The sequence below is a fragment of the Sturnus vulgaris genome, chromosome 10 (assembly GCF_052056855.1).
Source record: "Sturnus vulgaris isolate bStuVul1 chromosome 10, bStuVul1.hap1, whole genome shotgun sequence".
Classification (NCBI taxonomy): domain Eukaryota; kingdom Metazoa; phylum Chordata; class Aves; order Passeriformes; family Sturnidae; genus Sturnus; species Sturnus vulgaris.
In genome coordinates, this window is record NC_142252.1 from 14,072,469 (window position 1) to 14,097,136 (window position 24,668).

A 24,668-nucleotide genomic window follows, 5' to 3' on the forward strand; every position below is an offset into this window, starting at 1 on the left:
GGGAAGAAACATAACTTTGAATGAAAGATTTTCTGCAGAGTGGTTTTCCCTTCATCTTAGCTCTAATACTGACTGATGCGCAGTGAGGGTCAGAAGCCAGGCAGAAGGGACCAGTTGTGATTGTGAGTCTGGTTGCCACCATAACTCAAGTCAGGACTGCACCAAGCAAGCCCAGTAAGTCCTGTGCTGCAGGCAGAATCAACAGGACAAGAAACTTGTAGCTGAGTAGGATTTGGACTAGATGTTAGAAGTAGGCTTTTTGCAGCTGAGGGTAGTAGAGAGCTACATTTCTAAGGGAGCTGTGGGATTTACAGTGCTGCAGGTACCTGATCAGAGATCGGACCATCAGACCAGCCTTGTCAGTGATGATGAAGGTTCTGCTGGCTCGGTACAAGGGTGACTTCTTCAGGGTCCCTTATACCCTATGCACTGTGATATCAGCTCATCTATTTTTGAAAGAGGTTGGTTCTTAGGGTGAAATGATAGCAAATCCATCACAACTCTTGCCATGTTGTTCTCTTGATGAATTACCTTTGATATTAACAATAAACATGAGCCTTGCCTTGACTTACAGCCTCCAGATCTCACTCTGACTTTGCTGGATTGAGACAGTCCCTCCTTTCAGAAATGTTCTTACTGAAAGGTGAGAGATTTATCAGTCAGGGCTAAGTTTTCTCTGTCATTTTTCTTAGATACCGAGGCTCTCGACCATTTCTCTTTTGTGGCCAGATTCTCAGCAGCACCAAACTATCAGTGGCCATGGTATTAATAGGCTAAATACAGGCGAGTACCAAGAGCATTTTCAAGAGTGGCCCCATGTGAATCTATGTAAATGTGCTATTACTGCGACCAAGAGACCAAACTGCTCATGTCTTTCACTATATCCATATTTTTCATAGTCCTCAGACCATCTTTGTTCTGCCCATTCTGAAGTGCGGTAACCAGATTTCGTGATTTGTGATACTGGTGTTTGCTGCACTGGGTACAAATATATTTGTACAAATTTGGTACAAATGAGCATTGCTTATTTTTCTCCTTGTTGCTCCATCCATGCACTCATGGGCTTGGGCTCTCCTAGCTGCAGTTCTGTGCAGAAAGCTCCTCTTAGCTGTATCTCTCATGCTTCCCACTTCCCAGAGTCACTGCTTTCTGAAAAAAGCTTTCATGGCTTTCTGGAAAAAAGTCACTGCTTTCTGAAAAAAAAATTGCCCAATCTTGAAGTAATATGCACTGCACAATTTATCCTCAGAGATTTGATGTGGCTGTGTTAAAAGGAAACTTGTTTCTATGAACTCAGTTTCTGTGTCAGTTCAGTTTATTTTCACCAGACTTACTGTGATCATTAATTACTACTGCATTAGTCTTTGTATCCTTGGCAAACTCAGATTTCCTTCCAGACCACTGATATCTTTATTGGTGTCTGGATTGCAGCAGCTCTGAGAGTCCGGGGAAAAAGGACATGGGATTTCATTTTGCTGGAGAGATAGAGGAGTTGATTTATTGCTGGAGAGGGAAATAAATTACAATGCAAATAGCAAGAGGTGCTTGGAAGCCAGGGGTTTATGGGGGAAGCAATACATTCACCCAGATCCATTTTACCCAGCACTTTAGGTCAACGGGGGATGAGGGAGTCTTCAAACTTTGTCCTGGCTGCATGACAGCTGTAATCTCACATTTACATTTAGTGTTGAATATGCCCTTGCAGTACACAGTAGAAGCAGGTTTTTAAAGTAAGATGCAATCTGAATGCATGTAACTTCAGAGGCATCTTTAGGGCAGGATTAATGTCCCAGCACTCTTGGACTGCAGAGCTGGATGGCAGTGGGAGTACCAGGTCTTGTCAGAGTTGCTGCTTTTCTTCCAAGCTCTCCAAACTGGAAGGATCCTTTGCTGAGTGGCAGAGCAATGGGCTGCCCCAGTGAAGCATTGCTCTGCTGACCAGCAGGATTGAGATATGACCTAGCTCAGGCTGTAAATCCTGGGCTTGTGGATTTGGAGGCTGGATGAAGGTGATGCCTGGAAAGGCTAACAAGCTAAGTTTGGGGTCAGGGAACTTTCCATGGCCTCTTTAGGTCTGTTGGAATCCATTATGTGCAGATAGACAGATTTACAGGTCAAGAGGAAGTTTGGTATTTCTCTTGACAGCATCTGGCCCTTCCTCCCCTTCTTGACCTATGCCAGTGACACAAAGGTGCATTAAGGAGGTGGATTTCTTCAATCTCCAAGCCTTGACCTGCTGTGGAGCAGATGATCCCACAGCCCTGCTGGAAGAACACAATAGGGGTTTCACTCTCCCTCCCTCCTATTTATCATTCTCAATCACATAATCGGGTTGGTTTGCCTCAGCCAAGATCTAATCAGGAAGGATCTCTCTGACTTTCAGCAAAGTCAACTTGATGGAAATTTTAAATTGAAAGGCTTTTCCTGACACACATGAAAATTGTTGTGGTTGAAACTGATGTCTGGCTTCATGGTTGCAACATGAGGAGTTTACCTTCCTCCCAGGGAGAGGGAAAAGTATGGGCAGCCTCTGAGACCTCCTGAGCCCAGGGGTTCGGGGACCCTGGGCCTGAAGCTGCACTGTGGGGTTACACTCCCCTCTCTACCCAGACCACACCACCTTCATGCAGGTGACATATAAATCCAGTCACAACCATGTTCAGTGTCTGTGGGACCTGGGTATCTCTGGAATTATTGAAACTGTAGGTCAAAATGGGCTACACGTTGTCATCAAATAGGATTTAAAGACAAATCTGGGGATGGCTGATCTCTTCTAGGGAGAAGAGTAGGAATTGTCTTGTTCCTGAAAGCACCGCTATCCTGAGATCTGGGAACTGAGTCTCTGCTTTAGACAGAGGAGGGCATGATGTGTGTGTTCAGCCTCAGGCTCACAAGTGGGGTTGTTCAGTGGTAGCTATTCCACCTATTTCACTTCAAGCTCCTGCTCTGCATTAAAAGCACAAGGGATGTGGTCTTTTTGCAGACACACTGTGAATGCAGATGTAAGACCTGAAGTGAAATCTCAAGTCCATGCTTTCTTTTCTCTTCTGGGTTCTCATACTTCCTGTGGCTTAAGGCTATTTGACAAGTAGCAATGGGTGAAAAATCCCTAGGAAAATAGATGCAGGGAGTTGCTAGGTGTTGGGAGAAGCCCAGTGAGGAAGGGAAGGGAAGGGAAGGGAAGGGAAGGGAAGGGAAGGGAAGGGAAGGGAAGGGAAGGGAAGGGAAGGGAAGGGAAGGGAAGGGAAGGGAAGGGAAGGGAAGGGAAGGGAAGGGAAGGGAAGGGAAGGGAAGGGAAGGGAGGAAGGGAGGAAGGGAGGAAGGGAGGAAGGAAGGAAGGAAGGAAGGAAGGAAGGAAGGAAGGAAGGAAGGAAGGAAGGAAGGAAGGAAGGAAGGAAGGAAGGAAGGAAGGAAGGAAGGAAGGAAGGAAGGAAGGAAATGAAGGAAGCTGTCTGTCCTGTTTTTTTAAATTCAGCAGCTCTAGTACAGGCCAGAAGATATTTGAGTTTTCTTTCCAGATGTGTAGGTGGGTGTTTCTAAGCTTGGAGAAACTGGTTGTATGCAAACAGCTCAGCAAGGCTGTGCTCTTGGCTCTGCCTTGCACAAGGTGACCTGAAAGCAGAGTGTCCATCCTTTCATTACTCCTTGATGGGAGATCCTTCAGCAAGGCCTCCTCCCTGCACTGCCCTTATGACTGAAGTGCTGTGTGGGAGCTGTCACTGGGCAGGTGTTTGCAGGCCCTTTCTCTTGGACTGCTGCCACTTAGGAAGCCACTGCAAGGACAGCAGCTTTTCATGTCCTGATCCTGTTGGGGAAGGCAATGACAGAATGGTTGATGAACAGGACTGTTGGGGTGAGGTGATAAAAACAGATTTGCGATAAGCCCATCTTGAACAAGCCCCAGGTCTGGCTCTGGCTTGTGGGACAGGCACTGACCTGTCTGCAGGCAGGTCTCTCTTTATATGTGGGAACAGTTTGAGATGCTCCCTGCTACTGCTCCTTTTCAGGCTGCATTTCAGGGAAATGATCCCAGCAGGTGCTTCCAGAACCCTGGAGACTAAAGTCTATTCATCCATACAGGAGGCTTCTTGAAGAAAAATGCTTCACAATGCTTTCATTTCTAGACAGTCACAGTTCCCTTCCGTGAGGAGAAGCTTTCTTGTGTTGCCCTGCCTCCACCTCATATAGGTGACAAGTCAACAAGGAGAAATAAAAGCTCCTGCTAAGTAGAAAATCTTCTCTTAAAAACGAAAAAAAAAATATATATGTGAATATATAAAATCCTAGTAGAATTATTTCTTTTTCTAGGCTGCAGTTGGTTTTGTTGTGTTGGTGCTGCTTTTGGCCTGCTTTTTGCAATAGTGGTTTCATTCTGTAGTCTGCCAACTGCATACCTGCCCGTCGTTTTAACACCTAGACAGCCCGACTTCTCCCCAGGCTGGAGTTAGTTTGAAAGGCACCAGCTAAACTAATAAATACTTCTTGTGATGAGTTGCAAATATTGTGTAATTGAATCTTTGAAGGTAAAAAGGGGAGTGAAGGGCCCATTAAATGAATTATTTCAATATAGCAATCAGGTGATGCAGGCTTTTCTGTGTTTATTAAAAGGCCAAGTCAGCTCTAAGCTCAGCTGTGCGAGAACAGCCCAGAAAGCCGTCCAGTTCTTGTACTCTGCTGCTGTTTTAGGGCCAGATCTCCCTCTCTGAATAGCATATTTTAAAGTGGCCATGTGAATTCTTATTAGGCATCCAAACATAGATACAAACTCATGCATTGTAAACAGAATTACCCTGCACAGAAACCGAGCAAAATGCAGTAAGGTCTTGTCTTTTCTTTATCAGGTTACCCAGGCATGTTTTTTTTCAATAAGTCCGCCCACGCAGAGAGACTGGGGAATGCCAAAGCTGCATGAATTTTAATTATGCTAGACATGCAACAAGGGGCTACCTTGTAAAGAATAAAGTTAATAAAACATTGATATGGGCTTAATTCTGCTTAATAAGCAGCTCTGACAATGCACATTTTAGATGTAATTTACACAGCGTGGAAATTTGGTACAATTCTTAGGAGGTGTCTGCATGCAGACTTTCAAACTCAACAGTGCCTTCCTATTGGAAGAGATCTGTTGCTATGCTGCTGTAAAATGGTGAATTAGGCCATTCATAATTATTGGCCAGAGATGGGTGTCTTTCTTTTTCCCATTCAACTACAGCAACGTGCACACCCATTTTAAAGCGGTATTAAATGTAAATCTCTTTTTTAATTTTCATGTATGCATTTTCAGTAGCTCTGCAGCAGCAAAAAACCTGCATATGTTTGTATCTGTAGTTAGCTCTGTGTGTACAGAATAAGTAAAGCAGAGATATGCCTAATGACTGAATCTACAGAACACAGCCCATGGCTTTTGAGGGCTCTATGAAAAATAAACAGGATATTCTGTTAGCAACCCTGCGGGAATTATTGCACTTCACTAAGGAAAGATGCCAATAACCTCCGTTTTGACCTAGATAGATCATTCTGTTTAGGAAGGTAAGGGAATGCAACTCTAGATCTCTTGTCTGCTCAAGTCACCAAAGCCCTGAAATTCAGCCAGGCCTTCATTTTAAACCTTAGCACTAAGGACAGAAGAGTTTATTTATCAAGAGAATGAAGCCTCAAAAATGGCAGTGTCTTAAAATATTGATATTGGTCATGCAGAGGCTCCTGCATGTTTGGGGTAGGGTTATTTAGTGAGCACAGTGAGTCTGATCCTCCAACAGCCACATGGAGTCTGAACCTGTGCCTTTTCCTCTTGCCAGATGGGGTCTTTCTCCACAAACTGGAGGAAGAGCACTGGCATATATCTCCAATGTCATCGAAACAGTCTGTCTTGGTTATTTCATGAATTGGTGCTACTCTTGCAGTCTGTTTTTCATAGAGTAGACTATGCAGCTTTGCAGACTGAGACTGAAGTGAGGAGGAAGCCTGAAAGAAGAGACATGCAAGCAAAATTGCTAGAATAACTATATAATATAGATGTCATTTTATATATTTTATATATTAAAATTTTATATCTTTTTAAAATTATGTTCCTTAAAGAAAAATGCCGTATTTGCCCAGTTTGCTCAAACAGTTCAGCTTCCATTTGTAGCAACAAGGAAGGCAGCTTGTGACTCTCACAGTGGCTAGTTGGTTTGGAATAGTGTAGGCTGCACAACCCTCAAAGAGGAGTCGCTGATACAGATAAAAATGGAAGATGTTTTGAGCTCTGTTTACTCAAATGGAAGTTGAAGGAGAGAACTTCCACTGTTAGAGATGAAAGCACATGGAGGCTTTTCTATTTCACTTGGGAGCCCACCAAAGGTAACATTTCACCAGTGTGAATGACAGTATAGGAGCATGATGAGGTTGGCCTTCCATTCTCCAGCTCAAGACCACTCTGGGCTTCCTTGGTATTTATAAAAGCTTGGGCTCTTCAGAAAGTGTTGTGAAATTGGGGCATGATCTGACCTGTGCAGAGCAGATGTGCATGTCAGTAATGTTACCAGGAGCTCATGGCACTGTGCCCGTGTTCAGAACCAAACCCCCTAAACTCCTTGGCCATCTATAGATAAAGGCAGACCTGCATGTTGGCAAATACAAGACTACATTCAGTTTCACAAGCTTTGGCTTAATTTAATTCAGTCACTGCAGAAGCAGGAAAGACCTGGGAGAAGCCTTTCTTCTTAAGAGTTGCAGCAACTCTCTTTTCAGATCACAAATCATCAGGAAAAAAAATACTGTGACCGAATTTATCACTGATTAGGATCATTTTTAAGTGCAGAGCTGCTGCTCTGAGTTTACAGCTACACAACAAAACAAATTAGTTGCACATCAAAATAACTGGAACTTATCTAATATGGGGTGGATAAACCAGCATTTTTTCACCAGAGACTTGAAGACTACAGGCAAAAAAAAGTATTTTTATATATAGATAGAAAACCTCTTTATTGAGAAGATACGAAGATATGCTCACATCCTTTGAAGATGAAGCTTTGGATAATTCACTGGCAGTTGAGACAGTGATTCTCTGATTGCAAACAGCTTTCTTTAGGCCATGCTTGTACCTTGTACTGCAATAATTCTTTGATGTCAAGGGAAATAATCCGATAGAGAAAATTAAAATATGAAGCATTTTAGCTACAGGAAAGGGAAGAAAAAATCTTTATTGATTGGGATGGTGAAATCTGCTAAAAAAAAAGTTGGCAGCAGTTAAAAAGAGATCAACAGCCTGGAGAACCTGATTCCACCTTGTTTTGGTATGCATAGAGACTTAGAATAAAAATCAGGAAGTAATGCCAGAGTTTAGTTAATCTTCATGGACATAGTTGGTAGTTGTTTCAGTTGTCTTTTCCCCCAATACATTAAAATTATTTAGAGCTGAAGTCCAGAGGTGAAGAATTTAGAAAATTTTTAGAATTTAGAAATGAAGTAGGTAAAAAGATTATTTTGCTAAAACTGGTAATTCCTAGGGCATTTCACCAGCTGGTCTAAAATGCTCTGGTCTGCTGGAAACATGCATCACCCGTACACCTTCAGGACTGGCTTAATCACGTCCTGCCATTGCTACTCGCCAAAGTGTAGCAGTGTCCTCTCTTCCCAGCCGAGATCCACTCTCCGTCCACCCCGACGCCTGTCGGGGCGCTCCCCCAGGTATCTTGCTCATCACCTAACTAGCCTGGCAGCTACCATCGCTACCTGTTACTTGAACCTGGTATCTGGAGAGCATCATCCTCTCCAGCAGCAGTAGTTACTTCTCTGGAAAACCGGAGATGTATCTCAACCTTCAGTTTTGTTCGGTGCGGTTTTGTGGCCGGAGATAGGCGGAAGCCGGCCCAGTACCTGCTGATGTCGTGGGAGCGCTGAGCCCAGGGCAGCCCAGCAGTGCCCACCGCCACTGGAGCCGACCGCACGCTCCCCGGCCGAGGAACCGGCCCCCGGTAGGGCAGCCCTTGGGCTGCCGGGCTTGTCCCTTCTCTCTGCTTCCGCGGAGAAGCAGGGAAAGCCATGGACACGCTCGGCTGCCGAGACTGTGTGCTTGGGCGCCGACAGCAGTGGCCAGGGAGGCGGCCGGGGCGGCTGCACGAGTGCCAGGCGGCTCCGCCGGGAGGGCTGCGGTGCCGGGGAAGCCCGGCTGCCGGCGGGGGCGGTGGGTCTGCCCGGGCGGAGGGGCAGACCCGCCGCGGAGCTGCAATTGCCTCGCTTTGCCTGCACGGTATTTCTCATCCAAACCTCGATCACGTAGGATTGCGTAGAAGAGGGCGAGCGGGAGCAGCTGCAATTCTCCCCGAGCCCGAAGCCTGGAGCCCGGCTCTTGCCCGGCCACCGCGGGGCTGCGGGGCTCCCCGCCGCCTTGGCAACAGCCCTGCGCAGCGTGGGCGTCCGGGGGGGCTTCCCCGGCCCCTCCTTCCCCTCTCCTCCCCCCACCTCTCCTCTCCTCCCCCCTCCCTGGTCGGGCAGGAGGATGCAGGCGGGAAGCGGGCGCGGCTCGGCTCCTCCTCGCCCCGCCGCCGTCGGGCGGCACCGCGGAGCATCCTGAGCCCCGCGCGGAGCAGGAGCAGCAGCAGCAGCAGCAGTGGCAGCCGCACCCCCCTCCCTTCTCCTCCTCCACCTCCTCCCCGCCTTGCATCGCTCCTCCCGCCGCCGTCCCCGCCGCGGCAGCCGGGCCCGGGGCCGCCCCGGTGCCGAGCGCTCGGCGGCCGCTCGGTCGGCCGGACGATGTGGGTTGCTGCCGTCGGGAAGAGCCGGTGCTGGGGCAGAGGCGGCGAGCAGGGCAGGAGAAGCTGCGCCAGCCATGGCGCTGTGAGCCCGGGGCGCCGAGCTGCGGCGATGTGAGCCCGCACTCGCGGCCGGGCGCTTCTTTTTTTTTTTTTTTTTTTTTTTTTTTTTTTTTTTTTTTTTTAAATTTCATTTTTTTCCCTCTTCTTTTTAATTTGTTTGCTGGCCTGCTGCTTTTTCCCGTGGCTGCCTTTTCCTTCCCCTCCCGCCCTCTCTGAGAGCAGAGTGGGTAGGGGGGGATAGGAGAAAGAGGAGGAGTGCGAACAGAAATGCAGCGCGGCTCTCCCTGAGCCCGGCCGCGGAGCCGCGTCCATGTGCGCGCCCTGCCGCGCAGCGCCTCGGAGCCACCGCGCCGGGGCCGGGGCTGCCCTCGGCCCGAGGGGTCTCTGACTCATCCCACAGCCCCTCGCCGGAGGCCGGCCGGAGGGAGGAAGCGCCGCCGCCTGCGCCCGCGGAGCGGAGCGGCACCGCGCCGCAGGGACCCGCGGATCCTCCGCGTCCCCCTACCCTTTGGACACAGCGGACCTTCGCCAGCGGGGCGGTCGGATCTACGCGGCGCTGCCAGCCCGGCCGGGGGTCTTGTCGACGGCCGGCCGCGCCGGGATTTGCGCTCCCCGGGGACAGACCCATGGGCGGCGGGGTCCAGCGTCCAGCCATGGTTGTTAGCCCGGGCGCCCTGCTCCGCCTGGCCGGCTGAGCCCTATCCGGCGCCGGGACTCGGGACTGCAGCGCGTTAAGCGGGTCGTTCCCGTCCCCGGTCCCCTCGGGGCGCGGCGGCGGCTCGGCCCCAGCGCGCCCGGGCGGCGCACCCCGGAGCGGAGCGGCGCGGGGGGCCCATGAGCGGCGATGGCAGCGGCTATCGCCAGCTCGCTGATCCGGCAGAAGCGGCAAGCGAGGGAGTCCAACAGCGACCGGGTGTCCGCCTCCAAGCGCCGCTCCAGCCCCAGCAAGGACGGACGCTCCCTATGCGAGAGGCATGTGCTGGGGGTCTTCAGCAAAGTGCGCTTCTGCAGCGGCAGGAAAAGGCCGGTGAGGAGGAGACCGGGTGAGTACGGTGGGCCGGGGCCGTGGGAACCCGCTTCTCGGAGAGGGGCAGCCCTGGACCCGCCGGGATGGCCGGCTACCGGCTGGGGACGAGGCTTGCTCTGCTCTCAACTTTGGCCTGGGTCCTGGCGGATCTTCTCCCATGGTCTCATGGGATGGGTGGGCAGTGACCTGCTGCCGGCATCCCTTCACCACTGTCTGAAGCGTGAGCGCTGAGGGTCCTCTGGCAAGAGTGGCCCAGCAGTTTCATCTATCCAAGCTTCACCCAGAATTGTATTTTTCCACTTCATCGTACATAAGTTTTTTAAATGGTCTCTCATTTTCTGCATGGAGACAAGGAAATCGATAAACTGAAGATCAGTTAAAATTGTGGCCATTTGATAACTAAATCCATCAAGTGCTACTTCATGAGCAGAGTTGTACAGGGAATTTCATTAGCTTAGAAAGCTTCCTTGGTGGCAGCTGCACGACGGTTACACCTGATACTGAGTTTGTGAGGACCTAGAAATGCTCTTTAGGATAGTCCTTTTTTATCTTCTTTCTTTTCTTTATTCTTTTATGCTTGTGTGTGCTCAGTCTTGGTTCCTTGCAAAGAATTTCGCCCTAGTGTACACCCTAGTGCTCACATTCCCACGACGAAGTCCCACCACCCACAGTTTCAGTTCTGAGCCTTGCTTTGTGCTCTCAGCTGTCCTTGGTAGGTGTGAGAACTCAGCACCTGGCAAGAATAGGCCCTCTGTAAATTCTGAGTGGAATTATGATTTCTGTCTTGCTTTGTTTTTTTCACTGCCATAAGTCACCATAAAGGTAAGAAAACAGAGACTGGTTTGAGAAACTGCTGTGAAAAAGTAGTTTTCTTCAGTATAATGGTTAAAAAGGGGGAGATACTCATTCATTTAGCCACTCGGATGTTCCATCAACCTGTGCAACCCTCCCATGTTTTCCATATACATTAGTATTGTGTTTGTTGATCAGTCTCTTCATGAAGCCCCTTCTCCACAGTTGAGGTCTGTTGATAATGACTCTCCACCAAGGTGTCAGAGGTAGCTAAAGCTGCTCTTCGCATGTGTAGACTGATGTCCATGACCTGGACTCATCTGAGCAAGGGAAGGAAATGGGACAAAGCCTCTCACCATAGAAGGCCACTTCTGTCAACACTGTTGTTAACAAAGGGTAAAGATTAAAAAAAAATACTCCGGATTGCTGTCAGCCCTCCAGATTCACAGGCTGTGGGGCAGGGGCCATATTTAGATACAAGAATGTTTGAAAATTCAATGCATGGGTTAGGCTGTGCAAACTGGTTGCTTTAAAGCAAGTATCAGAAGAGGCTGTAAAATACTTAAAATATAGCATGACTTGAAATATTCAAAGGAGAAAAGTTGCCTATCTTTTTTTTTCCTACTCAAGTTATGATGAGTGGTGGTTTGCTGGGCTGTTCTATATATTAGTTATTCTGTGAGCCAAGACCAGAACACTGCTGTTGCCCAAAAAATGTTGGCATTTTGTCTCAGGAATCACTCTTTGCAGGATCAAGAATGAGAACTGGGGGTCTTACTGATGTAATTTTTTCTATTCCTCTTTCCATCTTTATCTGCTATTGAATGCAGTCTCCTAAGGATTAAAAGGGCTGGAAAGTATAGATCTGCTACCAAGATTTCAAGATGCTCTGTCTCATGAAAGTTTGAGTGACTTCCCAGCAGGATTTGTTGGGAAGGCTTTCTGTTGGTCCTACCCCTGTGCTCCCAGTTACACAGGTCCAATTCTGTTTCCTTGGACTCAGTAAATGCCTGTGAAGAATCAACGAATTTTAAAAATTCCCTCAGCTTGCATGGACTTTAATGCTGAGGAACATTTTCAACAACTTACAGGAGAGCATGATTTTAGGGAATCTTTTTTATTGACTTAGAAGGAGGATCAGTGCTACTCAGTGTTGTAAAAATAGAGCTGCTCAATCTTCAGAGCTGTCAGTCAATCCCTTGTAACCAGTACTGTATTCATTTTATAAAATCAAAGACCTAGAGGAATTAAGTTGCTATGAAAAAAATCTAAACGTCCTTTCTTAGGCTATGGACTGTGTCTGCTTTAGTTCCCTACATCTATCTTTTAACTCGGGATTTATTTCACGATACATTGTATTCCTGGTCTTGGGCTGCTGCTCAGTAGGCAGCATGCTACAGGGATTCTGCTGCTCGGATTGTTTATTCAAGGGAGTGTATTGTGCCCTGATAACTTGCTCATTTCAGAATCCAGTTTATGCACAGAAAATGACATGCAAATGAATTGAAAGTGGTTTAAAGAAATGTGCATACATTGTTCAGTGACCCACAACCCCAGTGATTATGTGTACTTCATGATATGCTGGTTCAGTAGTTTGCAAGTCAGTGAAGGGAATGAGAGAAACACCCCTGTGCAAAAGAGGTACAGTTGTATTTGGAGATCGTACAGTGCTAGGGGATCTCCCCTTTTTAAACATTACCTTGTCTTATGACTATGAGGAGTAACTGTCAAAATACTTGGAATTTACAGAGTGATTTTCATCTATAGTACTCAACAAGCTCTACCGAATGGAGAGGATCCTTCCCATTTTACAGAAGGCGAGATCAGCCCCAGCTGTGGAGCAGTTACCTGACACAGAGACCTAATTCCCAATGCTGGGACCAGCACACCACACTTCAGGCCCTGCTGCCTCTGAGCTCAGGATGCAGCAGTGGTGGAGCTGCAGCTTGCACATTACACAAATACAGCTCTGATGGAGGTTCATGTTCCCTTTGCTCTTTGCTTCTTGTAAAGTAACTGTGTGAGCGTACATCGATTAAGTAAGCTGTTTAATATGTGTTTTAATATGTGACTCAAACAGTGTTGTAACTAAAATATTCAGTAAAGACGTGGGTGAGCAGAGTTACTTGGCGCTGGTTGGCACCTTGTGCTCCACTTTGCAGCCTGTGTGAAGTGAGAGTGACATACTCCTGCTCTCGTATGGGAAGGGAGAATTTGCACCCCGGAGCAGTTGAGTCTCGCATACTGGGCCTGAGTAGTCGGAGGTTTTGGCAAGCTATGGGCAACCAGATCCATGCAGGGATAGCTTGTATAATCAAAGCTGTCTGCTCCTGGGGAAAACAGACTGCAGAAACATCTCATTTGTTGGTTGCAATAGGGATTGTGTTGTAAAATGAGAACTAATTTTGTCTGTCTTTTCAATGGGCAAAGGCAGCTGTCTCACATGCACACTGTGTTCTTTTAGAGCTCTTAGATGTGTTTTGCTCCAAGATGACTTACTAGTTTAAGATAGGCCAAATAAGGACACCAAGTGCTGTGGACTAAACTGAAAATTTGGACACATGGGCTTAGTCCCATTATTGGGAGTTAATACAGGTCATTTGCTGCAATTGTACATCTATAATTTACGTATTTTGCTCTGAACCATATAGACTTGATAGAGGATTCAAAAGAAATTACTGTATGGCATGGCTTGTTGGTGCAGGTTCAAGAGATGAATTCTTCCTCAGGGACTGTTGGATCCAAGAGTTGAATGCAGAAGACAAGACAAGCAGCTCTCTCCATATGACTTCCCTGCCAACAAAGAGTTGAACCAAGTACTTTTCATCCCCTTTGTATCTGAATTAAAGCATTCAAGCATGTCCCTTCTTCAGCTGTTTTATAGCTGTCTGAAAAGCCTGGGCTGGTGGGTCCAGCTTGTTTGTGAAAGCTGTCACTGTTGCTTCACCAGCAGTTTTCTCAGGCAGAGCACACCCCAGAGAGCTGGGGCAGAGGTGGCCTTCCATCATGCCATGACCACTGAACAGGAGAGCTGGGCAGTTTGGCAGTTTTGCACAAAGGGAAGCAAGCAAGTGCATCAGGCACAATATCTGTGGGGATTGCTAGAAATTTTATCCAAGTGAAGCCCACTGAAAGGGTGTCATTGCTTGGGGAAATCATGTTTGAATTGAGGCAGCTTTGGGTCAGGCAATGCCAGGCACTGTGTAGCATTGTCTCAGTCCCCTCAGATGTTGCTTTTATAGATGAGTTACCAGCTCAGAATGCAGAGCTCATTCTCAAACAGGATTTTCACCTCAAGGAAAATAAAAGTGTTTTTTTAATTTCTTTTTTTTTTCTCTGTCGGGTACATATTTTGTGCTCTTCCAGGGAAAGGATGCTTTTCCTTAAGGATATATAAAGGCTTCTTCCAAAGAGAAGGAAATGGCTTGTGCAGAGAATAAAAGCAGTAACTTAAACCATGTTTTCCCTTTGCGTTATTTCTCATTTTGAATGATAGAGATTTGGAACTTGAAATATATGGATATAGATGTTTTTGCAGCAGTATAAGTAAAATGCAAGAGCAGCTTCAGTTGAAGGGCATAGAAGGACTTCGTTCATTCAGAGATTCATTTAAAACGTTTAAGAAGTCTGTCATCTGCAAGCTGTTAAATTCCCCGACTTAAATCCTGAAGTCCTTTCTGATTTCATGCAGGGTGAAAATGATGATTGAAGCTCAGGGTAAAAACCACCATCTTAGCTCATAGTCCTTGCCTGCTTTTGTGGAGTGGTGCATCTCAAAACAGCTCTAATACCTGCCCAACCTGTGGAATTTGTCCACTTTGTTGCTACTGTCGGAATGCTGGCTGCATTACCCAGGGCATAGCTGTTCCCTGCCAGAGAATTCCATCTCAGCTTTTCTCTGTGTGTCCATGCGTGTCTGGGTGTGTGCCCAGCCAAGGGGTCCATTACATTCTTGTGCCTGCTCCTCTGCAGAATTTGGTGCTGTGTCCTGCATCTAAGAAGTGGCTGATGGGAATAGAAATAGCTGGAAACGTGGCATCACCTGGACAGCAAGAGCTTGTAGAAGTGCTAGCTGAGATAAGGGCATGGATGCCAAGTCTCCAGCCAGACATGAGCCTGGATAAGACCAAGGGGAATGGCACAGCCCTGAGGGCATGGGTCCTCCTTGGTTGGGGCAGTGCTGTAAACTCCTACACCACCCATGCTAATGAAAGCCAACATAATCAGGAGGGAGGAAGAGGCTCCCTCCTGCTCCGACAGCTCAGCAGATGGGTTTCATTTTACCCAGTTGATCCCTGGGGGTGGTGTCGCACACATTCATGACTTGCAGATGTGGTGGTTGTCACGGAGCGTGGCTGCACTGGTTACTGGGGCGTCAGGTAGCAACCCCAAGCACTCCGTTTCTAAAATCTGGGAAAAAGCTGCAGGTTCCTGGTTTTCTTCAAGAGCATGGGAAACTCAGCTGCCAGCCTGCTTCCCAACACAGCTTATGGGCGAGCATGTCAGTCAGTAAGCCGCTTCATACTAGTTCTGGACTGAGTATGGTTGATGCCAAGAAAATCCATGGAAGTCATCCAAGCTCTGAGAGGGATGGATATCTTCTGTCCCCATGGCCTCAGGGGTAGCTGTGCTTGTGAGAGCAGTGGAAATCGTTATCCAGCAGAAGCTTACCATTAGATCAATACAAGTGATTGATGCCTCTGTCACCAGCCAAATGGGAGAGTCAGGGCAAAAAGTGGCTTGTGAGTGATTATTTTCCTTTACCATAAAAGATCCATATAAATCAATTTATCGTTGACTGATAAAACTGCTGGGTTGGTTTTTTTTTGGGGGGGGGAAGATGCAATTTCATTTAGAAGATTCTGATACGTGTATTTTTCTTTACTTTCAAGTATTCTTCTAAATGAAATGTTCTTTTGAAATATAAACCCAAAAGCTTGAGTTCCAAAAACATGCCAAAACGGAGGCAAGATTTTCTTTCTTCCTTTCTTCCTTACTTTGCTGAATTCAACACAAATTTAGAAAATTCTAGTAGACCAGATACTTCATATTTTAACAGATGAGTTACCTATTAACCAAACAATCACCAACTTGACTTGTGCAGTGAGGAGAGCAGAGCTGTCGTGGGAGCTGACGAGGCTGTTTGAGAGACAAACATAATCATGAGTCTCACTATGGTGGGGAGCAAGTGCAAATGCAGTTTGGCTTATCTGGTTTTCTTCCTTCCCCTCCCCAAACAGGAATACCATGAACCACAGTGGCCAGGTAGGCATTTATTTCAACCTTCTGACATTTGTCTAATTTGATCTATCCTTCTGAGCAGTCCTGTGCACATTACTTCTGAGATTTTTCTATTCCTGCACAGTTGAAACCAAGCTGTGATTTCTTATTATTAAAATCAAAGGAAGAATTTTATCAAGCAAAACATTTAAGAGATTGACATCCCTTTTGTATTTGCAAGCTCCATGGCTTGGCAGAAGGTGACCAAGAACATGGGCAAGAACAGGTCAGAGAAAGCAGCTCCAAAGAACTGACTTTTAAATAAAGAACTAACCACTGAATACAGATACGTTTCCGTTTGCTCTGTGTGTTGTCATAGTATCACTGCAATGACTGCATTGTTATTATGTCTTGATCTTGGAAATGTCTTGAGAAGTGACCTGTTCTGAAGTCATCTACTCCGTGCCTGGGCTGTACTTGCTACAGTCTGTCAGGGAGCAGTACCTTTGTACTCTGTTCTCCTGTTTAATGTGTGGTTCATCTCTATTCCCCAGCTAACACAAGGTTCTTCATGTTAATTCTGAGCATGGAGTAAACGACTACATCTATTGTTTTATCTTCGCTGTCTTCTGACATGTAGCAGAATCCTGAAATAACTCGGCCTTTCCAGAGGCTGGTTTCACTTTGCATCTCTATTAAAAGCTGTAGGAGAACCATGGATGCACTCATAGGTGCCTCTCATCCAGTTTTCAGGAACAGAGGTTTTGTGCTTTGAGGGAGTCAATGCGGAGACTGAGTTTGTGCAGCACGGTCACAGGGCTGTACAGCTACAGCTTTTTAACAGTACCTCTGAAAATAGCAGCTACAACACATTTCTATTTAAATGGTGAAGCAGAAGGCATCTTTCTTGAGAGCTGTGGAACACGACTGTGGGATTCACTGTTCAGGCAGACCACTCACTTCGGCTTTTCCAGCCCCCACGCTGCAGCTCAGACAAATAACTGTGCTTGTTCCAAGCACTGAAATGAGGCTTTCTGACACCCTGGTGGAGCTTATCTGGCTGCTGAAAAAATGCACCTGGATGCAAAGCTTGCACTTGTGAAACACCTCTTCTGTCCTATGTTCATTCCAAAATGCCCTGGCTAAAGGTGACAGAGGGACAAAGCCACAGACCAGGGTGGTAAACTGAGTCCTGAGCCTTTCCAGTCTTGGAGGAGCTGCTGGCTGGTTGCTGGTGTGATGAGGCTACATGCAGCACCTCCAGGCATTCCTGCTCTCTGCCCTTTCCCTGTAGAGTGGGCTGTACCAGGAGATGAAGGTTAATGCTGGAAGCAGCATCATCATGGAAGGGGTCTGTGCAGCTGTGTTGCTGCATATGCTCTGTAGCTTTGGGTTTGTCACGAGGAAGTGACTGTTGTGCTGTGCCAGGGTTCCCACTGAGGAGATGCTGCTTGGGGTTCTGCGGCTCTAGGCAGAGCTCTGAGTTTGGAAGACTGTTGAGTTCGTGTGCTCAATAGCAAGGGGGCAGGTAGCAGTAGCAGCTCCTCTCTCTTCTTGACAGCATGTGCACCTGTTGTACCTGAAGTTTTGTGTGGGAGGTGGAATTTTGCGCAATCCAGTCTGACTTGCATTGGTGCCCCCTCCTCCTTCAGTCTTACCGAGCACAAAAGCAAACTTGATTTTTGATGGTGCTTGGCTGGCACTGCTGTGTTCCTGAAGTCAGAAACCCTCAGCTGTGGAGCTCTGGCACTTCACTGGCCAGAGGGTGGGCAGCTGTGGTGCGAGGAGAGAAGTTATGCCGTCTTTCTTCCTGGGACCTTTTCAGCACAGCAGTTCTTGTTTGGACTGTGCTTCTTCATCAATAGATGCCAGAAAATCGCTGGTTGCTTCTGTGGTAGGGGCTGGAGATGGTGCTGGATGAAGATCCAGGGCTAGATACAGCCACTACAGTGGTGGAGGGCACAGCTTCTCTCACATTCCACAGCAGCATCTATGGAGTGCTCTAGGCACTCCTGTCTCACCTTCCCTCCAGCAGCCAGCTCTGTTAAGGGTATGTGTAACATCCAGTGGACAGCTACATGCTATGAACTGGCAAAATAACCACAGAGAGGCAATGTAATTCTGTCACTTGTGCTTCTTCTCCAGCTGAAACCTGATTGCAGTTGCGATAAAATCCGCCTGAAATGTTCCTTTCTTGGGATACTTAAGCATTTTGGATTTAAATGAAGGAAGAAAAGAGAGGTCTTGGGGTTAATAGAACATGCTCACTTAATTGATATTTATCTAGAATAGCGTAGTTGGCTGTCTCCTCCCCTTGCTGGCTGCACTGATAGTTTCTTTGCTTAGCAGTTGCCACCCATGTTGCCTGAGCTGCCAAATAAATACATTTCATTCATCTCTCAAAGCAAAACTTTGCAAAAGGTCAAGTGGATGGGTCTGGTGCAAATGAAGCCAGGGCTGCAAAAGCCAGTCCACATTTTCCAGAACATTGAGAAACAGTAGAAATTAGCAAAAAAGACAGCTGCTTTTGGCTTCCAGTACCCAGCTTAGGGTTGGATTGCTGAAGGGTTCCCTGGGGATTTGGGCACCGCTGGGCTGCAGGAGATGCAGGGATGAGATGCTGGCAGGTGAGGGACTTGGACCATCCACCTGCTCTGTGGCTGGTGGTTTTCCTGGCACAGCTCCTGTAATTGGAGCCAGGGTGGGTCACTGGCTGCCTCTGGTATCGATCTGCAGTTGTCCCTGCAGTCATTCTGTGTTGATCCGCACCACACTCTCGCGGGGGTTGTCTGTAACTGTGGCTAAAAGGGCTGGCAGAGCGTGTAGTACAACCAGTAATTCTCTGCTGGCTCTTACAGCGAGGTGTGGTGCTCATCAGTATGGGTTCTGCCTGCTGGCAGGCACACACCATCAGTATTGAAACATTTCTAAACGTTTCTTTTGGCTTTCATTTAATTTCGTTCCACTCCTACCTGCTTTGCTTCCATAAACATTTCTTCTTCTATTTTTCTTCCTGTTTCTTCTTCTACTCAACTTTCCATTAAATAAATTCTACGATTTTAGAGCTACAGCCCTATAGCAGCTCTTGAATGATTAGCAAGCATCAAGTGAAGTTTTAGAGCTTTCTGATCCCTCCTGGGCAGCCGGGGGAGCAGAAGCTTTGTTCAGAAAGCTGTCGAAGAGGCAGATCTCCTGTTTTCACTCCATCTGCACTGTGTCATCCTCAGCATGTGCATCCCTGGAGAGGGAGCACACTGATTTCAGCTCTCTTCTGAGGGCAGGTGAACCTGCCTGTCTCACTGGAGTCCTGAGGGCTGCCTGATGCCAGAACTGAGGGGTTTGTGCTGAGAGATGAGCAGCAATAAAACATCATTGTTATTTAAAACAGAGCTTTAGATGGAACGGAAGTGGATGATGGCTTTCTCACACTTTGAGCGTTTTCACTAGTTTGAAAAAAACCTTTTGCTCTAATAGAAAACTAAAATCATTATGCAGATTAAAAAATATATATTTTCATAAAGCAAAATGAAAGAACTTCAAGTCATATGGTGGAATTTTGGCCATTTTTATCATGATCTTGCTCTTTGAAGTAAAATGTTTCAGACCACAATGGCACAAGCAGCACATTTTCATTATGCATTTGGGTGTTGTATAAGATTTATTGAAATTTAGAACAGCATAGTTTTGAGTCAAAAACGCTCCAAACTGCTACAAAAATGCTTAAGCTGCACTAGTGCAATGAGCAAGAAAAATTCTTGTAATACAACCCAACTGATTCAAACTTTAATTTTTTCCACATCACAGGCTCATTACCTGTTAAATAAAGGAGTTTCACATGCTCATCTCATTGGAAAATGCTGTGAGATTGCTTGAGGAATACTATAGCAAAAGAGTATGTTATCACTTAGGATTCTTTAAAGCTTGCATAATGACACTGGGAACCAAATCTTTCCTTGAGTTGCCATCCAGTGATTATCCAGGGCACTTCTGTGAGCTGGTGTTGATAGAACCAGGTACCTTCCCTGAGACTTATGGCATCTGAAGTGATGAATTTCTCCTCAGTGCTTGTTGGTAGTATGTTCTGTCCATTTTCTCTTTTAATGAATTTGCTTTTCTAGGCATTCAGAGAAGGGTGCAAGATTGATGTGGTTGTTTCCATAGTATGTTTTATTTGTGTGAGGGACTTCTTGGTGTTTCTGCAGTATTTCAGTCCTGCTGGATTGATAGGGGAAGTGAAGAGATTTAGCATCTGAGAACAGCATAAATCCCAGCACTGTGGCAGGCCTGAACAGTAGGGATGGTGTCTGCTCTGCTGTTGTGAGCACTATTAGTGATGGGGTGCCTTATGTGGGGCACTTCATGGTGAGGGGAGATGGGGACTCTATCGTGGAGCCCTTCAAAAACTCGAAGTACAGAATGTGCTAATGCCACCAAGTCATGGTCACCCAGCAGCAGGGCTGAAAGGGATCCCACTGATGATTAGTCCAACCTCAATCCTACGCTGATTCCAGGTGTGCATTCCTTGGAAGGATGTTCTTAAACTTGTTTTTTGCATCCTCCCATGGGGTGAATTCTGGGTAGAATGTCCTAATATGCAAGCCACATCTTTGTAGGAAATCAGGAAGAAATCTGATTAACAGTGAAGAGGTTTTGTGTTGCATATTGGAGTCAAGAGAAGAAAACAAAATCCTTCTGACCATACACAAGGCAGAGCACTGCCACAGCATTCCCCAGGATTTCTGAGCCATCAAACCAGTCCTTAGGATGGGTCTGACATGTAGCTCTGTAGGAAGCCTTCTCTCTGGGAAGCTGCAGGCCAAAAGGCACTGCAAGCATGGCAGGAGGGCACAGCTGCTTTTCAGTTTCTCCTCCTGTCAGCTTGAGGCAGCAAAGCAAGCAGCTTCTCCAGACATCCTCTGAGCTCACCTTTCCACCTCTCTTGGGATAACATACATGGGAATATACCCCTTCTTCTCTGGTGTGAGCTTTGGGCTCAGTCATCCTGAAAGCTCTGCAAGTGTGGGTGTGCCCATTTGTTAAATCCTCACGCAGCTCTTGAGCTCCCAGTGCTGGCACGGGGAAAGTCAGGATTTTACTCCCCATGTCTCCCCTTTGTGGGTGTCAGCTCAGGAGCTGGCACAGCCCAGGGAGCCAGGGAGAGCCACACTTGGTTGGTTCATCAGACATGTCTGCACCCAGATGAAATGTGCTCAGTGACTGTGGGCTCACACATAATATTTATGCTATCCTTTGTTTCACTCTCGGTGAATATGCTGTAATTTTGGCTAATTACACAATATGTCAGGAATAATTGCAGGGTGTTCCTCAAAATAAATAATACATTTTGTATGCTCTGCTATCCATACTTATGAGCAAGCTTTAACTTTCAGTAGCCAAGGCATTGACTGTGCTGGAAAATGACAGCTTAGGAGCTCTAGCTACAACTTCTTTTGCATTAAATTTCTTATTTTTTTAATTCCTTTACCTGAAAAAGCTTATCCTGCATAAATTCTGGAACAGCCCTACGTCTCTTCTGTATGCCTTTTGTTCCTGCCTGGCTTTGGTTTTATCATCAGAGCTCAAGTCAATACAGGTGTAGAAAATTGCTTTTGAAAGGGAAATGTTTTGAAATTTTGTCTGCTGCTGAAACACACTGGATCAACAAAGCAACATAAACCACATCCTGGGGGAGGCAAAGACAAACGTGGCAGTGAACTGTATGAAGAATTGGGTTTTTTTAGTTCTCTGGTCAAATAAAAGAAGTTTCTGGGGAAAAGAGGATTCAGACTCACTGCAGTTTTTCATTGTACTTAAAATGAAACTTTGGATTTAATCTCTGGCTCTTTTAACATTTTTTCATTAAATTTCCAAAGAAAATGTCATGTCAAAAGAAAAAACGAAAACTTCCATCCTTTTCAGATCTCTCTTTTTTTTTTTTTTTTTGTTAGCAAGATGGAGTTTGTATACAGCTTTATCCTTATTCTGAACTTTTCAGAAAAATATTCAGCCAGACAGTTTTACTCAGAAGTATTAAGCAATTCTGTGCCAAAATAGCTGGTGGCAGGTGGGCCATTAGTTCTCATCCACTTTCTGTCCCACTGTTTCACCTGCAGTGGTCTTTGGGTTCCTCTTTGGCCCTGCAGTGCTGTGATGGCTGTTTTGTCCTTGGTGTTTGTGCAGAGTGGGTAGCTCATGTATCATTTGCATTAGTTTGGTGTTTGCCTTCTGGAAAATCTCATCCAGGACTTCATACCTCGTTATCTTTGAACCATTGACCTTAGGTGGCTGTCACATGTGATCCAGATCTTGGACAGTTGGTGAGCTGCAGGGTGACTTCTCTACCTTCTGACATCCATAGCTCGTGCTAAGACCATCCACAGAAATGTAGCAGTGATTCTGTGTGGCATCCCTAAATTTCAGTGCTTTATATAACTAATTTCTCTGCCCTTACCTCAGACTTGTATTAACATCCCTATAAAACTGATTCTCTGGATATGGGAGGGCCTGCATAAATATCACAGATGTGCAATCACGTAATTTCCACCTACTCTACAAGTGAGAAATAAAACTTCCCTGAAGGGACTCATCTTGGTTAGAGCAAAGCAGGCATCGTGGAGGGGTGCAGGCAGGCAGCTGTGCTCCATGCTGGAGAGCTAATTACTATTCCTCCTGGCAGGCACCAGCACAGGAAAGAAAATCACTTCTCTGGATGCTCTTTTTGCCTACAAGGTGCCATTCTGCTCTAGTGACTCAGTGACGGTGACAGGAGGCGATTGCTTTGATGGGTGCTGTCATCGGCTTGAGCCCATCATTCCTCTGAGTTAGGGAAATGTCATTTTTGGAAGTATGTCCTTCAAACAGAGAGGCCATCCCTGCCAGCACAGCCTGTTATTACATGTAATGCATCCTGGAAACACCAGTTGTTTCTCTGTAGTTATTAGCCCTGGGTGGAGATTCACACTTGAGATGAGTAAATACACGAGTGTGCCATGCAGCCCTGTTGTCCCAGAGCCATTTTCTTCTCCAAATGAATGCTTTGTAATTGGAGGGTGACACTATGCCTGTAATCATGTTAAACTGAAGCTGGGTATGGCCTTCATTCTGCATCATCATGGGAACGGAGCTGGGAGTTTGGTGCCCCCAAAACCATAGACCTGTGAGCAAATCTTGATGTCAGTAAGTCTGTTTCCATCTCTCCATCCTACTCACAGGCTGGGTGATGTGCCAGTGTGTTAAGCCAAAAGGCTGAATCTAAACTAAAGGGGCTCATGGCAGCTTTGCAAGGTGAGGTTGGATACCTGGCTTTGCTACAGAGCTCCCTAATGCTTGGGCAGATCTTGTTACCCACTGTGACTGGACCTATGTGCAGGCAGCCTGAGGAGACATCCAGATAAACACAAATGCTCCCCGGTGTCACTCACTTCCCTTGGCTCTGCAGTTCTTTTGCCCTCTCCCTGCCTGTTACTCAGGATGCTACAGGCAGCACTGCCCAGGCCATCCTGGCCACCTGCTTGTAGGCTTCCTCAAGGAATACATGTCCTTGAGCACTGAACAGTTTTGCTGAGTTTAGTGACAGAAACTGGAAAATACTGTGACACTGGGAAATATATGTCTTGCCTCTGCATTTGCACTTCTCTGCACTGAGTGACTCCTGTGGGAGCTGAAAACGCTCAGCACTTTGCAGCAGGATTTCCCAGCTCCGCACCTGCATGACACAGCTGGAGTGTCCTCCAGGATCCCTGCGTGTGGCTCACGATGCTCCGACCTGCTCTGTGCGTGACTCACTGCAGGTGCAGCCACAGCCAGCCATGGGCAGCACCTGCTGCAGACTTAGAGCCACAGTCCCTGCGTGGCAGAGTTGGTCAGGGTGCTTAGCCAGAGGAAACACTCTGGGTCTTCAAGGGCAGCAGCTCCTTTCATAGCTGCAAGTGATGTTATTCCTGAGCTTCCCAGTTTGGGTGGATTCAGTGAAGCATTGTAGTGAGTTGAGCTATTAAATTTATGTCGATAGTGATGCATTTAATTTGAGACAGCCAAATTACTTCATCTTAACTCCAAACACCCTGGAGATTTTGGCAGCTCCTGACTGGGAAAATGACCCCAACATTTATCTCCCTCAGCTTTTCATCCCCGAGTTCTGTGCTGATGCCTGTCACCATAGTAATCTGCATGTAACTTGCTGGTTTTGTGCCAATTTATTGCAAGCCTTCATTAATACTGTACTTCTGAAGGAGGGATTTTGGTGCCCTTCTCTGTCTACAAAATTTGTGTTTGCGAAATTTGGCTTATCGAGTATTCTGGAACCCATCCTTCTTAGGGGAAGGGAACTGTGGTTTCTGCAGTAGTTCTTAAAATACGGAATTAATCTAAGTAAATTAGGAGCAGTTTATGCTCTGACTTGCATGCTGGGCTTGGTGTGCTAAGGATTTGAGTGCTAGTTAGGTGAGTCATAAATCAACCTCCCATTATGACAGCTGCAGCCTGAATGGGGGAAAATAAGAATAATGGAATGTGTAAATTCCAGGCTAAAATGTTTAATTGCAATAAACAAATGTTTGAAGAACATTTAGGTGAAATATGCTCCTGAGATGTATTACAGTTCCTGTGTTTGCAGTCACATCCTCAGCAAAACTGTTGCACAGGCAAGAAGGAAGCAGCATGCCGAGGTGGTTCAGAGGAAAGCTAGAGATGCTTTCTCCCTCACCAGCCTGATGTCCTTAGGAGGTGCCAGAGGGACTGTTCTGGGAGCCTGCTGCTGGCATCTCTCACAGCCTTGCTGTGCTAAGACCAGACAGAGGCACTGAGCTGCAGTGAGATAGAGCAAATAAATG

General features: G+C 46.6%; 1 protein-coding gene across 3 annotated transcripts in view; it reads left to right on the forward strand.

Annotated features, from left to right (window-relative positions):
* Positions 1-24,668, forward strand: part of FGF12 (fibroblast growth factor 12) — a 216,919-nt gene that overhangs the window by 110,210 nt on the left and 82,041 nt on the right. The window contains exon 1 of one of the 3 annotated variants that reach the window (XM_014888850.2): positions 9,628-9,841. The exons of the other annotated variants lie outside the window; for them this stretch is intronic. Within the exon in view, the coding sequence (XP_014744336.1) occupies positions 9,643-9,841 (199 nt within the window). The 5' untranslated portion in view covers positions 9,628-9,642. Of the gene's footprint in view, positions 1-9,627; positions 9,842-24,668 lie in introns of those variants that run through there. 3 annotated transcript variants of the gene reach the window in all.